Consider the following 12,469-nt stretch of genomic DNA (forward strand, 5'->3'; position numbering starts at 1 on the left):
CATCGGGCATCGAGGCAGGATACACCCTGGACGGAGTGCCAACCCATCTCAGGGCACACACACACACTCTCATTCACTCACACACACTCACACACTATGGACAATTTTCCAGAGATGCCAATCAACCTACCATGCATGTCTTTGGATCGGGGGAGGAAACCAGAGTAGCCAGAGGAAACCCCCGAGGCACGGGGAGAACATGCAAACTCCACACACACAAGGCGGAGGCGAAGCTCACATCAGTAAAGGAAAAATAATAACCAGATCACACACTTACTGATAGCATAATAATCTTTTGTACTTTTTAATTATTTGGAGCAAATCTATACAGGACAGTTAAAACAATTCACAGAGGAACTACTAAAAACAGCAGCATTAAAATGATTTTTAAAAAAAATGCTTACATGATAGTGGAAAGTCATGCCACATGCGTGTGATGGTGAGAAAAGAAATAGAGAAAGGTGGAGAAGAAATAGGAATTAAACTTCAGAGAGGATATCTGGTGTTTTATGTATGGATGTTATGTAAAAGAGTGAGTGAGATCACTATGCCACCTATAGTAAAATACAGTACATCGTTAGATGAGATACAGCGAAGAAAGGAACTCAAAGTGCAGGTGCCAGAAACAGAAAAATGACAGACAGCATAGTGGATAGATGAGGAATCCTAGACTGTTTCCTCTCCAACACATATCGCACTGTTCGAGCCATAGGCGCTCTATCTAGTGCATTATTTGTTGAATAAGGAGACACAGACGTACAGTAGTAGACTGTAAATGTCTGGAAGTATTAATACAGAGATTTCCAACAGGAGAGCGTCGAATCAGAGACGAATCAGTCATGCTTAGTCGTTACAGCAGGGAATCCGATCATTTCGGTTCTCTTTCTCCACTTCCAGTCTCATGGCTTCTCGTATGTCCTTCTGTACATTCAAAATATATCACTGTGCTTAAAGGAACAGCGTCACTCAGAAATGCTCCTCTTAGCCGAACCCAAACAGTGAGCATCCCAAAAGCAGCATTTTTGGAGTGAAGTATTCCTTTAAGTCTACTCAACCGAGTTCCTTTCCACATCTCAAAGGACACTGGTCACTCCCTGAATAGGCGATCGGTATAAGTGTAGACATGACACGACTATACACAGTCTACCTATATTACATACTGTTAAATAGCAACATTATTACTCCATATAAAGTACACCAAGCATATAATGTATGTGCGCACGAGTCCTTCCCGGCTTTTTGCAGATTAAAAAGATGAGAATCTGTTCGGTCCTGTTTCAAAGAGCGAGGATCGTTCACAGTCCTTCTGGGCCAGAATATCAAACTCTTCTTGGTGAATTCACATTAGAGAAAATACGCAGCCAAGAGAAACGTGTTCCTTTCTGAAGTATCCAGTGTCTCTGAGAAATATACAGAATTTAAATAGATTAAGAAAAGGGTAGTTGAGACGATGACTGTGCATATGCTGATTTTTAAACGTGGCATTGATACAGATCAACCATTTGTAGCATTTTTTTTTGCTTGTGTAGATGTAGTTTGGTAGCGTTTACTACAGTGTTTGAAAACTTTTTGGAGTTTGTCGTCTCATTTTGTGCATGTTTGTAACATCGACGTAAACTTTAAAGGTTAACACGAAGGACTGTCAGTTTTTACAGAGTGTTTATATCCGGATGAAGTTTAGCCAGAAAGAGAGATATCGTAATCGCTGACGGACGTGTGCGTCTGTCCCCCTTTACGCACGTTCTTAGCGTTTGCGATGCGAGCCACGATATCTACAGGTTTCTCAAAGTAGCGCACCAAAGCTTGTTCAGTGAGCACTGAGGCCAGAAACTGCTCAAAGGTTATAGCCCAGTCTTTATCGATACTGGCGCTGTGTGGGATCGCATCTCCTCCAGCACCGCTGCGTACCAGCACCGTGTCCTCAGCAATGTCCTCACACTGAAGCTTCTCGTCCATCTCGTGCGATCCGGCGCTCAGCACCGAGTACGATGACACCGATGTGTCGTCTTTGGTCTCGTCGTCAGAGACGAGCATGGCCGAGGACACACCTGTGTCTTTGGGTGATTCGTCCAGCTTGATATCCTCCATCGGTGCCGTGTTGGGGAGCTTGTCATCGACGGAGCGGTTTAACGAATTCCCCAGATTCCTTTGCTGCTTCCTACGTCTTGCGGTGGCCCGATACTCATCTTCGTCCTCCTCCTCATCATCGGCGTCATCCTGCTTGCTGGAGGGGCTGCAAAAGAGCTTTCCCACCTCCCCCATCTCCAGCAGCAGGCTGGTCACCGTGGCTGTGGCGTGGTACAGCTCCTGCTCGCTAGCATCTTCGCTAAACATGTTATACAGCGTCTTACACAGCTCGATGAACTGACCCTGAGAGACAGAGCGAGGGGGGAAAAAACAGGAGGGCAAAGTAGGAGGGCCAGGGTGAGAAGATGAGGACAAGAAAGTGGATAGAGAAATGAAAAAAGATTGTGGTGAAAGAGGGGACAAGTGGTAGAGAGGTGGAGGTTGAGGGAGTGGGGTGGGGGTGAGAGAGAAGAGAAGAACGAGAAGGGGGATAATTGAGGGAAGAGAATAGAAGTAAGAGATGAAGAGGAAGAAATTGAGTAAAAATGGAGCGATAGAGTGAGAGAAGGGAAAAGGCGGGCAAGTAAAGGGAGAAAAGAGGTGTAAGAGAGAATAGGAGGTAGAGGTGAAGAAGGAGAGATGACATGGAAAGAGAGAGATGAAAACAGTTGTAAAAGGAGAGATAGAACGAGAGATGAGAGGATAGATAGAGATAGGAGGAGGGAAAATTATGTTGAAATTAGGAGACAGAGAGAGTAAACAGGGGGGAGAGATGAGGAAAATTGAAGATGAGGAAGAAGATGTGGTAGATTGAGGGAAAGGGAGAGAGGGGAAGGAGAAAGATTATAGTTTATTATGAAGGACTGCTTTATCAGAGCACATTGTAATCATGTTGTAAAGTAAACTGCTCGAATATGGACAATAAAAAGGGAACTATTTGGGTACCTGGTTGAGTTTTGGGAGATCCTTCATGTTCTCGGTTTTAGATTTCGTCTCCTGGTTCCACAGGCGCAGGTACGTACGATAATCCTGCGTCTGCATTTTCTTCACTGCGGCCATGAAAAAAAACATCTAAGTCACGAACCAGAGATTACATTTGAAAAAGGATTCATTGCAGCATGTTATAGTGTTCTCATTAAAGTTTAAACCTAGCACTGAGATCTGACATGGTGCATGTTTAAACAGATCGAACGGACATGAAAGACGTTACAAATACACGCTACGGCCCAAAGGAGCAAATCGTTCATGCTTCACATGCCGCTGTTTCACACACAATATCATGTTAAAGCAACAGAACTATTTTGTTCCCAGTCCAAATCTTCCTTTCAGGCCTGAATACGCTAGTTTTTCCTGGCACTAGCTGCTAAGGGAGGTTTATGGCCAAGTTTATTATCATCCAAAGTACATGTTTAACATGGCACTCTCATCATTGGTTGTATAACATCTCAAACAATTCAATTCAATTTATTTGTATATCGCTTTTAACAATTCACATAGCCTTAAAGCAGCTTTACAGAAGTACAGAAATGTTTAAAGTTTAAAATTAAATTACTATTTATCTCTAACGTCTCTCCCTAATGATCGAGCCTGAGGTGACGGTGGTGAGGAAAAACTCCCTGGGATGATATGAGGAAGAGTAACCAGACTCAGAAGGGAACCTCATCCTCATTTGGGTGACACTGGACAGGAAATAATGTCAGTGTAAATAATGTCATTTCTACAACAGTTTGTAGTCGAATGGGAACAATACAACAGACCTGCATATACTACACATGTATGGAAACGTCATACTATCACCACAATCATATTCAAAGACTGAAAGAATTTTGAATGAAAGCAATCAAGTAATGATTCAAAGTTTATTCTGTGTAGACCTCAGGGTTTTTTTTCAGTGCATGTTAACAATTTAAAAAAAAATGTAAAATGTACAAGAAAAAAAAAGGCAGGTAGATGTGAATAAGCCAGGATTGAAAGATATAGGGTACGTTGTTATAAAAGAAAATAATCAACTGTGGTGTGATGCAGCATGATGTGCAGCACAATGCTACTGAAGGCGACTGTTTCCTATAACAGAGTTTTATTCCTCTAAAGTTTGACACAGTTCTGTCCACAAAACAAGTTTGCTCCTGCTATACAGTCAAGTTTGCTCCTGCTATACAGTCACGTGAAATTAATAAGACAAAAATGGCAGCTTGTCATGTCCCAAAGAAATTGAAACTTTATTATTATTATTATTATTATTATTATTATTATTATTATTATTATTATTATTGTTGTTGTTGTTGTTGCCTAAATTGTCTTTTTAAAATTCTTATGATCAAGTAAAATCTAGAAAGGACCTGAGGATGGACAGAAGGATGGATGGATTGTCTGTTCATTCATACATCCCTGAACATTGTTGTTCTTACTTGCGGCCAAAAATATGTAAAGTATGTTGAACGACCACCAGATCGCGCTAATGAACTCCAAGAGAAACAACTGGACTGTGAAGGAAGCACTTGTGCGTGCGTGCTATCGTGCATGCAGTTTTTTTTCATTTCCTACCTTTTTCATTCTTGAACGTGACTCTGACAAATCCATCATCTTTCTCACTTCTGCTCCTAGAGACCAGTCCTGTGTGTGAGAGAACATATAGTTATTATATATAGACATCAAGGTCTGAACAAAGATATTAAAATCATTCAAAAAATTAATTCTACTATAAATATGTATTTAAAGTATGATATATATTCAGGATGAAAAGAACATTTTTTCTGAGTCCTAAACAAATTAATAAAAACTGCTATGATCAGATAAACACAATGTACTGATTGTTCATTGTATCTTAAATATATAGAAATCCATTAAAAAATGGCTAAAACTTTGATTGGACACAAAGTGTCTGACCTGACCTCGTTTACTTAAACATAGAGCTCCAAAGTCGGTTAAAATGTCCGCGGCTTTTTAAAACTACCAAAGAGCTCTTTTCTTTAAACGTAGTTGTGGGACCGTGTAGTGTATACTGGAGTGTTGGGCGTCACAATCCACAGCTATCAAGCTCTCAGACTATTAGACTTCACAAAGTTGCAGGTTGTCTATGAAAGATCCTGATCGTGTGATCGGATGCTCTATGTATGACATCGACCGATTCAACAGGAGGAGTGAGGTGTGTCATGTTGGATTGCAGTGAAAATCAGCACCCACACAACGTTTGTTTGTGGATAAGATTGGACGTTCTTTCTTTAAGTTAATGTGTTGTGCAGATTGCACCCTCTGGTGTTCAAATGGTGGTTAGCAGACGCTCTTATCCAAAGCCCACGTATAAAGTCCACTCATCCTGTCACAGTGTAACAATTCACTTTATGGTTACTTCACGTAAATCAATAATCACGGCTTTATTTACTATATTCTACTTATTGATTAATTATTTTGCCTTTATATCTAAAGGGGACATTTCTGAGGACGTGCTGCACTGAAAAATAGAAAATAAAAATATCTGTAGAATAAAACTCCAGACAGTAAACACAACACTAAACAATCTAGACACTGAACATAAGACGACAGCATTGTCAGCGTGTATGCGCTGTGTATCATGTGTGTGTGTGTGTCTGTGTGTGTGTGTCTGTGTGTGTGTGTCTGTGTGTGTGTACCATTGGAAGTCTCAGGGGTGATGTCCTCAAAGAAGTACTGTGTGGCCTCAAAAGCCGAATCGGGCTCATCCTGCTCGTGAGGCACATCTGAGAGAAAAAAAAAAAGAGCGAGAGATAAAAATGAGCACTGCCGTCTGATGGGAAGTCCCGATCTTTCAGTGGAGCTGTGTGAGGTAGCCAAAAATATATTTTAGCACTACACAGAGATGGTGTCTTTATTAGCATAGTACATTTAAGACAGGCCTGCTTTAATTAAACAAACACTTTTTTCATGTAACTGACATGAATGGTAGATGCTCAGGATTAAGGATTTAACCATTGTGTAATTCTTGATAGTTTTCAGTAAGGAGATTTTTATTAAAATCTTATGGAAAGAGTCTACAGAGCCAGTACACTGAAACAGTCAGAAGTCATTCATAGTTACACAATTGTATTAATAAATACATAATAAATAATAACTTCTTTTTCAGCTTTTCATAGGCACAGACAGACAGATGGAGAGAGAGAGAGAGAGAGAGAGAGAGAGAGAGAGAGAGAGAGAGAGAGAGAGGACAGAACACAGCACTATGACACACACACACTCACACACATGCGCACACACACGAGCACACACGCACACACACACATGCGCAAACACACGCACGCGCAAACACACACACGCCCTGCTTTACCTGGCAGTATGTGCATCTTGTAAAGGAGCTTTAGTTTCTCAGTCAGGTCACCATGGCACAAGACACCTACAACACAGAACAGCTGCACATAAACATGCTGAACATCTTCACACACCTAAACGCTCAACATTGGAGCTTTAACATTAACAATAACATTTCAGGCAAATATGCTCACCGAGGCCATTAATGAACTCTCTGAAGTTGATGAGCGCATCTGCGTTATGGTCGAGCATGCGGAAGAAGCGGACGGCAAGGCCGTCGGTGTGAGTGCCACTGGCCCAGGGAAAGAGCACCGAGAACAGCCCTTTAAACTGCTCCAGGTCCATGCGGTACTGCTCCAAGTAGGGCAGGCTCGGGTCATGGCGGTCCATTGGGTTACTTGTGCCACCCCAGTAACAGCTGGTCAAGTGTTCGGCCTGGAGAGTTCAGCAAAGAAGCAAAAGTTTTACAATGTTATCCCTGAAATACAGAGATATGATATACAGACCAAGCAAACAGAGATATGTCCAGCAGTATTGTGTCCAGCAATATCTCACTGCAGTACAGAGATATATCCAGCAGTAGTGTGTTAGCAGTATCACACTGCAGTACAGAGATATGTCCAGCAACTTCATTAATTGCTGCAAATTGCACGATTGTCAAATTCCAATAAAATGACACCACATTTGAATCCATAAACTCCATAAACTATAATGAAATGAGTCTATAACATTATACTGCATTATACTGTTAAACTGTTATACTACATACTGCATGGATGTTTGCAAAATTAAACTGAAAATCTGAAAAACTGAAATCTGTCACCTTCTTCAGCAAAATCCCATCGGAAGTTTCCTTGTTACAGCACATTTTCTTTTTGTGCAATTTATATTTCCTACATTAGCAAGAAGCCACATAAAATCCTTAAAAAAACCTAAACAGGGTCCATCATAGTGGAATTGTTGAACCTGGACAGCTTTCTTTGTCTGTAGCTGAATTAAGAGAACTGTCTCATATATATATATATATGTGTGTGTGTGTGTGTAGAAGCATTACATCACCAAAAGGTTGAAGGAAAAAAATGTTTTTCTAGTGGTACAATAAGTAGAACGTGGGCTTTTAAATATTCAAATGTGTATTATTGTGCTTTGGATGAAGAAATAATATAAACCACTATTGCTAGCAAATGTATTTGACACTGACATCTACATCTAGTGCCAGGTTTGCAGGACATGAATTATATTTCCCCACAAATCCCAAATCCGTATTCATTAATTCTTTTGTCAGTTTGCTTTTAGGATTTGTTTGAGGCCTCATTCAGGCGCCGTGATTTACTGCAGTGAAGCAAGCTGCTGCTTTGTCTCGGACTTGTTGCTATGGTGCAGTGCTTCCTACACACATGTTCAGAGTAATGACTGATGGTGTGTCTCAAACAGCTCCCTAGCTCGTTCTAGTAAGAACCCTGGCTGCTGGACACCGATGACTCGATTTCCAGCAACATTCTAATTTTCACTGTAAAAACCAAAACATTTTTTTTTTGGTCCTACATGATTTTTTTTTTTTTAAATCATTAAGCACTTAAAAACCGTTAGACATACAGAAACGTTAGATACAGTTGAACTAGCTAATCTAATCATTTCTGGCATTTAGCAGACACTCATCCATTTTTATTTCAATTTATACAGCTGAGCAATTGAGGGTTAAGGCCTTGCTCAGGGGCCCAGCAGTGACACCTTGGTGGATCTGGGATTCGATCTCAGGACCTCCTGATCAGTAGTCTAACACCTTTACCACTAAGCTACCATATCCCTAAGTAAGCTAGAGCTACAATAATGAGAACAAGCTGCTTACATTTGTATATCTGAAGTCTGCTGAGACACTTCAGGAAAATATGTCACCATTTCCAGTAATGGATTCTTCCTGTTTTTTTTTGCAGTGCATTGTGGGTTTTTAGGGCACAAAAGTTCCAGTGCACTAGAATAATTTTGCAATGGATAGAGAGACTGACATTGAAATATCTGACTTCCTGATCTGAACTAAGCACTTGAGAAAAAAACAGTAGCAAATCCGTGGCATTTTTCTGTTTGAAATCATTGGTTAGAAGTCAGTGGGCTGCAACCTACCTTAAATAACGAGTAAAGTTCTTCCAGCTCATCCATGCTGAACGCCGTCTCTGTTACTATAGTACGAACCTGCAGCAGGGGAAGGAAAAAAGAGGAAAGAGGAAAGTAAGAAAGGATGTGTAAGTGAACTAACGTATAAAGGACATATATGCATAATGTAAAATGTACAGGGACCAGTGGCAATGAATTTTCCTAAACTTATTGTGTAGAAAAGTTCCAAACCACTTCCTGAAAGAATTCACATTGGATTCTGAGACTTTGTGACCTCATTCATTCATTCACTACCGCTTATCCGAACTTCTCGGGTCACAGGGAGCCTGTGCCTATCTCAGGCGTCATCGGGCATCAAGGCAGGATACACCCTGGACGGAGTGCCAACCCATCACAGGGCACACACACACTCTCTCATTCACTCACACAATCACACACTGGACAATTTTTCCAGAGATGCCAATCAACCTACCATGCATGTCTTTGGACCGGGGAGGAAACCGGAGTACCCGGAGGAAACCCCCAAGGCACGAGGAGAACATGCAAACTCCACACACACAAGGCGGAGGCGGGAAACGAACCCCCAACCCTGGAGGTGTGAGGCAAATGTGCTAACCACTAAGCCACCGTGTTCCCACTTTGTGACTTCTTTCATCTAAATAGTTTGTCTTTGGCCAGAAACAAGAAATATACATGAAATATTTGTTAGTATTGGAACTTGGAAAGTTTGAGATTTCCAGAGATGCCCACAAACCTGTCATTACATCTCTTGAAATAAAAAGAAACAATCATTTTTGAGCTTATAATACACACACAAAACATTCCTAAAAAGTCCTTATTCAGTTTGTTACATCAGCGTATGGACATTATGTCGCGCACTTACCACATTGCGCTTTGTCGTGTCCTCTATAGTCTGAATGACCCTGAGCCTCTGCTTGAAGCGCATCTGTTCGATCACGTCCGCCCGAATAGAACCGAATTTCTGTACAGTGTGAGATAAAGGGAGTTAATCGACTGAATAATGGCTGGGCCGAGCAAACAAAATGATATAAACGTAACAGAAAGACAAACAGACAATTTCATACCTCGTAGGAGCTGCACACCAGTTTAAAGATGTCCACCTCAGGATGAGGTTCTCCATCATCGGTGAGGAGAGAGTGCAGGTGTGGGATTGGGGGAAGAGTGCTGTCCTTATTGGTAACACTGTCTAGATACCTACACACATACACACACACACACACACACACACACACAGTTAACATGGTACGGTGTTGTATGCAAGAAGGTCCCACCATCTCTCAGGGTAAGATGTAGGTATACATCAAGACTCTTTAAAGCAGGGTCTCCGATGCTTCAGAAAACTGAGTCGGGATGACAAACAAAACAAAAGTCAAAACAAAGGTGTAGCCAATGAGCAGAAAGGGGCGGGGCTTGTCAATATGTGGCGGAGAGAGTGTTCAGTGCGCATGTGTGAAATTAGCAGAAAGCAGTTTTAACATTGACATGGAGGATAAAAACAAAGACAGAAAGAGAAGAAAGGCTTACGATAAGGCAAGAAGTAGGACGTGTTAATATAGGATCAGCTTTCCAGCGCTGGAGAGAACTGAAGGAGCAGGAAGTTGGCCACATATTCACAGATTGGAGTTTCCCGAGTCAATAACTCCTGAGGTAAACGCTGTTACTACACAAATAACACCTCTTTTCTATTGTAGTAACGTAGAGAGGCAGCTACAACCGCGGTTGGTGTAGTAACAGCGTGTAGCTCAGGAGTTATTGACTCAGGAAAGTAAACTTTACTTAAGATGCCGAGGCGCTTTTTTCCTTCTCGATAGATGAGTAACGTTGGTTTTGCTTTGTTACACAGAACTAATATATGCCTTTGTCCTTTACATGATTATGCTTGTGTGTCATTTTTGCTTGTTTGTTTATCTGCAATCGTATTGTTCTTCCCTTCAGCTATGATAAAGAATCATTTCTTTCCATTAGTTGCCTGGGTTACGTATGTATGTGTGGGCGGAGCTATCACATTGGGTTAGGGGCGTGTTTGTTTTGGTGATTTTATATGTCGACATTGGCTTTCAAACTACGGAGACCCTGCCTTTAAGGCCCAATCACACACTTTCACACACTACAGACATTTTATCAGATCTAACACAAGTCTTTGGACTGTCAGAGGAAACCGGTGTATGTGGAGGAAACCCCCAAATCACAAGGAGTACATGCAAACTCCACATACAGGGTGGCCATTAATCCTTAACCCTGGATGTTGCGGTGCAAACATGCTAAAAACACACATCCTTTTTTCTATTTATAAATATATTTTTTACACATTAAAAAAAAGGTTTGCAAGAGAAGTAAGTTTCTGTTATCGGTTATGTTATAATGGCTATAATCAGTCGGAGCTATAAACAGTAAGTTAGTTACAATTTCAATATCCTCTGCCTTAACGTCGTGCCATGATGGAAAAGTTAAACATCTCTGACCAGGACAAAGTGCTGACACAAGAGACTCCTTCCATGAATGCAAACTAAATATCATCTTGCAGAAAACTTCATTACATCAACGATTAGCCTTTTATTAATTAGAAGTCTCTATGTAAGGTGTAACGGTGTCCCTGTCCACATCATGCCGCATGACCCCTATTTGCATACTGGAACATGATTGGCTTTTATATTTTATGACATAATAAGGCTTGTTGGTTTAAAACGTAATTCGATTTTCTAGTTTTTCTTTAAAACAGCACAATTTTCAGACCTAGACCATTGTGTCTCATTACTCCCATAATTAAACAACCACAAAAACTGAATTTATGAATAATGAGCAAAACCACCAGATTCTGTTTTGCTACCCGAACACTTTAGCATCTCTCTCTGACCTGCCGAGGACCGTCATGGCTTCTCCGTCATCCTTGCAGTTGAGCAGCTGGTAGATGTTGGCGTCGAGCACAGACAGCGCCAGCTGAAAGATGAGCTTTATGCCCTCGTAGAAGAAGCAGTCGACCACGACCACGGCGCTCTCGAAGGGCATAACAGACAGGAAGAGCGTGAGGAACCAGGACAGAGAGATGGTGGAGATCACACCCAGCTCCTGCATGCAGTCGTACAGCTGAGGAACGTGCACACGGGCCAACTCCTCAAACACACCCTGATCCACCAATGCACCTGTGTGTGAGACAGATTAATAACACACAGAGACAAAGAGACATAAGAATTTTCTAAATGTTACAGTTGTCATGGATACCTTAGACACTTTTTCACCAGACCACCAGAGCACAACACTTTTTTTTTTTAAACTCTTCGTTGGTTCTGTGTTTCATTTCCCCTGTTCGGGTTGTTCACTTGTTTTGTGTTAGGTAATTAGTCCCTCAGGTAATCAACCAGCCAATTCCGTCCCCTTTGTCTCACCATGTGTTTTCTTTCTTCGTGTGTGCTTCTCTTTGTTACCCGTGTGTATTTCATACCTAACCTAACTCCAGTTTCTGTCTATTCCTGGCTTAGATTTAGTTTTACAGTGTTTTTCTAATTCTAGTTGCTTAATTTAGCCACAATTTCTGTTTCTTCGTTCACTTGATTCTTGTCTCTGTAAACAAAACAAATTCTGCGCTCACATCCTCCTTCATCGCCCTTCTGTGTCATCGATTTAACGATTAAATGTAAGTCTTTAAAAATTCAATCGGTGTCACAGTTTCTGGAACATTCTACGATTTACCGTATTCCTTTTTAGTTTGACATCGATATCAATTTACACAATACACAAAACTAATCCTATTAATACTATTAAAGATTAGTATTATCCTCTTAGTAAGAAATCCTGCTAATTAACAATATTAATGTAAATGTAAAGCAGTACACAAGTCTCAAATAATCTCGAGAATCCAGGAGAGAATACATGTATAACCGAAGACCTTCCGTCCGATCGGTAGACAGAAAAGAAGAGAATACACTTATTGTGTGTGTGTGTGTGTGTGTGTGTGTGTGTGTGTGTGTGTGTGTGATAATCATGACTCACC

At 41.0% G+C, this 12,469-nt stretch overlaps 1 protein-coding gene across 3 annotated transcripts in view; it reads right to left on the reverse strand.

Annotated features, from left to right (window-relative positions):
- Positions 1-277: 277 nt before the first annotated feature.
- The window catches only part of tbc1d9 (TBC1 domain family, member 9 (with GRAM domain)), a 42,581-nt gene continuing 30,389 nt past the window's right edge, over positions 278-12,469 (reverse strand). For all 3 annotated transcript variants that reach the window (XM_047812268.1, XM_047812269.1, XM_027145830.2), the window contains exons 12-22: position 12,469; positions 11,336-11,621; positions 9,546-9,675; positions 9,344-9,442; positions 8,470-8,538; positions 6,543-6,783; positions 6,368-6,433; positions 5,697-5,783; positions 4,612-4,680; positions 3,013-3,116; positions 278-2,370 (exon numbers count right to left, since the gene is read on the reverse strand). The exon at position 12,469 is cut by the window's right edge and continues 117 nt beyond it. In XM_047812268.1, coding sequence (XP_047668224.1) covers positions 1,678-2,370; positions 3,013-3,116; positions 4,612-4,680; positions 5,697-5,783; positions 6,368-6,433; positions 6,543-6,783; positions 8,470-8,538; positions 9,344-9,442; positions 9,546-9,675; positions 11,336-11,621; position 12,469 — 1,845 coding nt within the window. In that variant the 3' untranslated portion in view covers positions 278-1,677. The remainder of the gene's footprint in view (positions 2,371-3,012; positions 3,117-4,611; positions 4,681-5,696; positions 5,784-6,367; positions 6,434-6,542; positions 6,784-8,469; positions 8,539-9,343; positions 9,443-9,545; positions 9,676-11,335; positions 11,622-12,468) is intronic.

The sequence above is a fragment of the Tachysurus fulvidraco genome, chromosome 4 (genome assembly GCF_022655615.1).
Source record: "Tachysurus fulvidraco isolate hzauxx_2018 chromosome 4, HZAU_PFXX_2.0, whole genome shotgun sequence".
Lineage (NCBI taxonomy): Eukaryota > Metazoa > Chordata > Actinopteri > Siluriformes > Bagridae > Tachysurus > Tachysurus fulvidraco.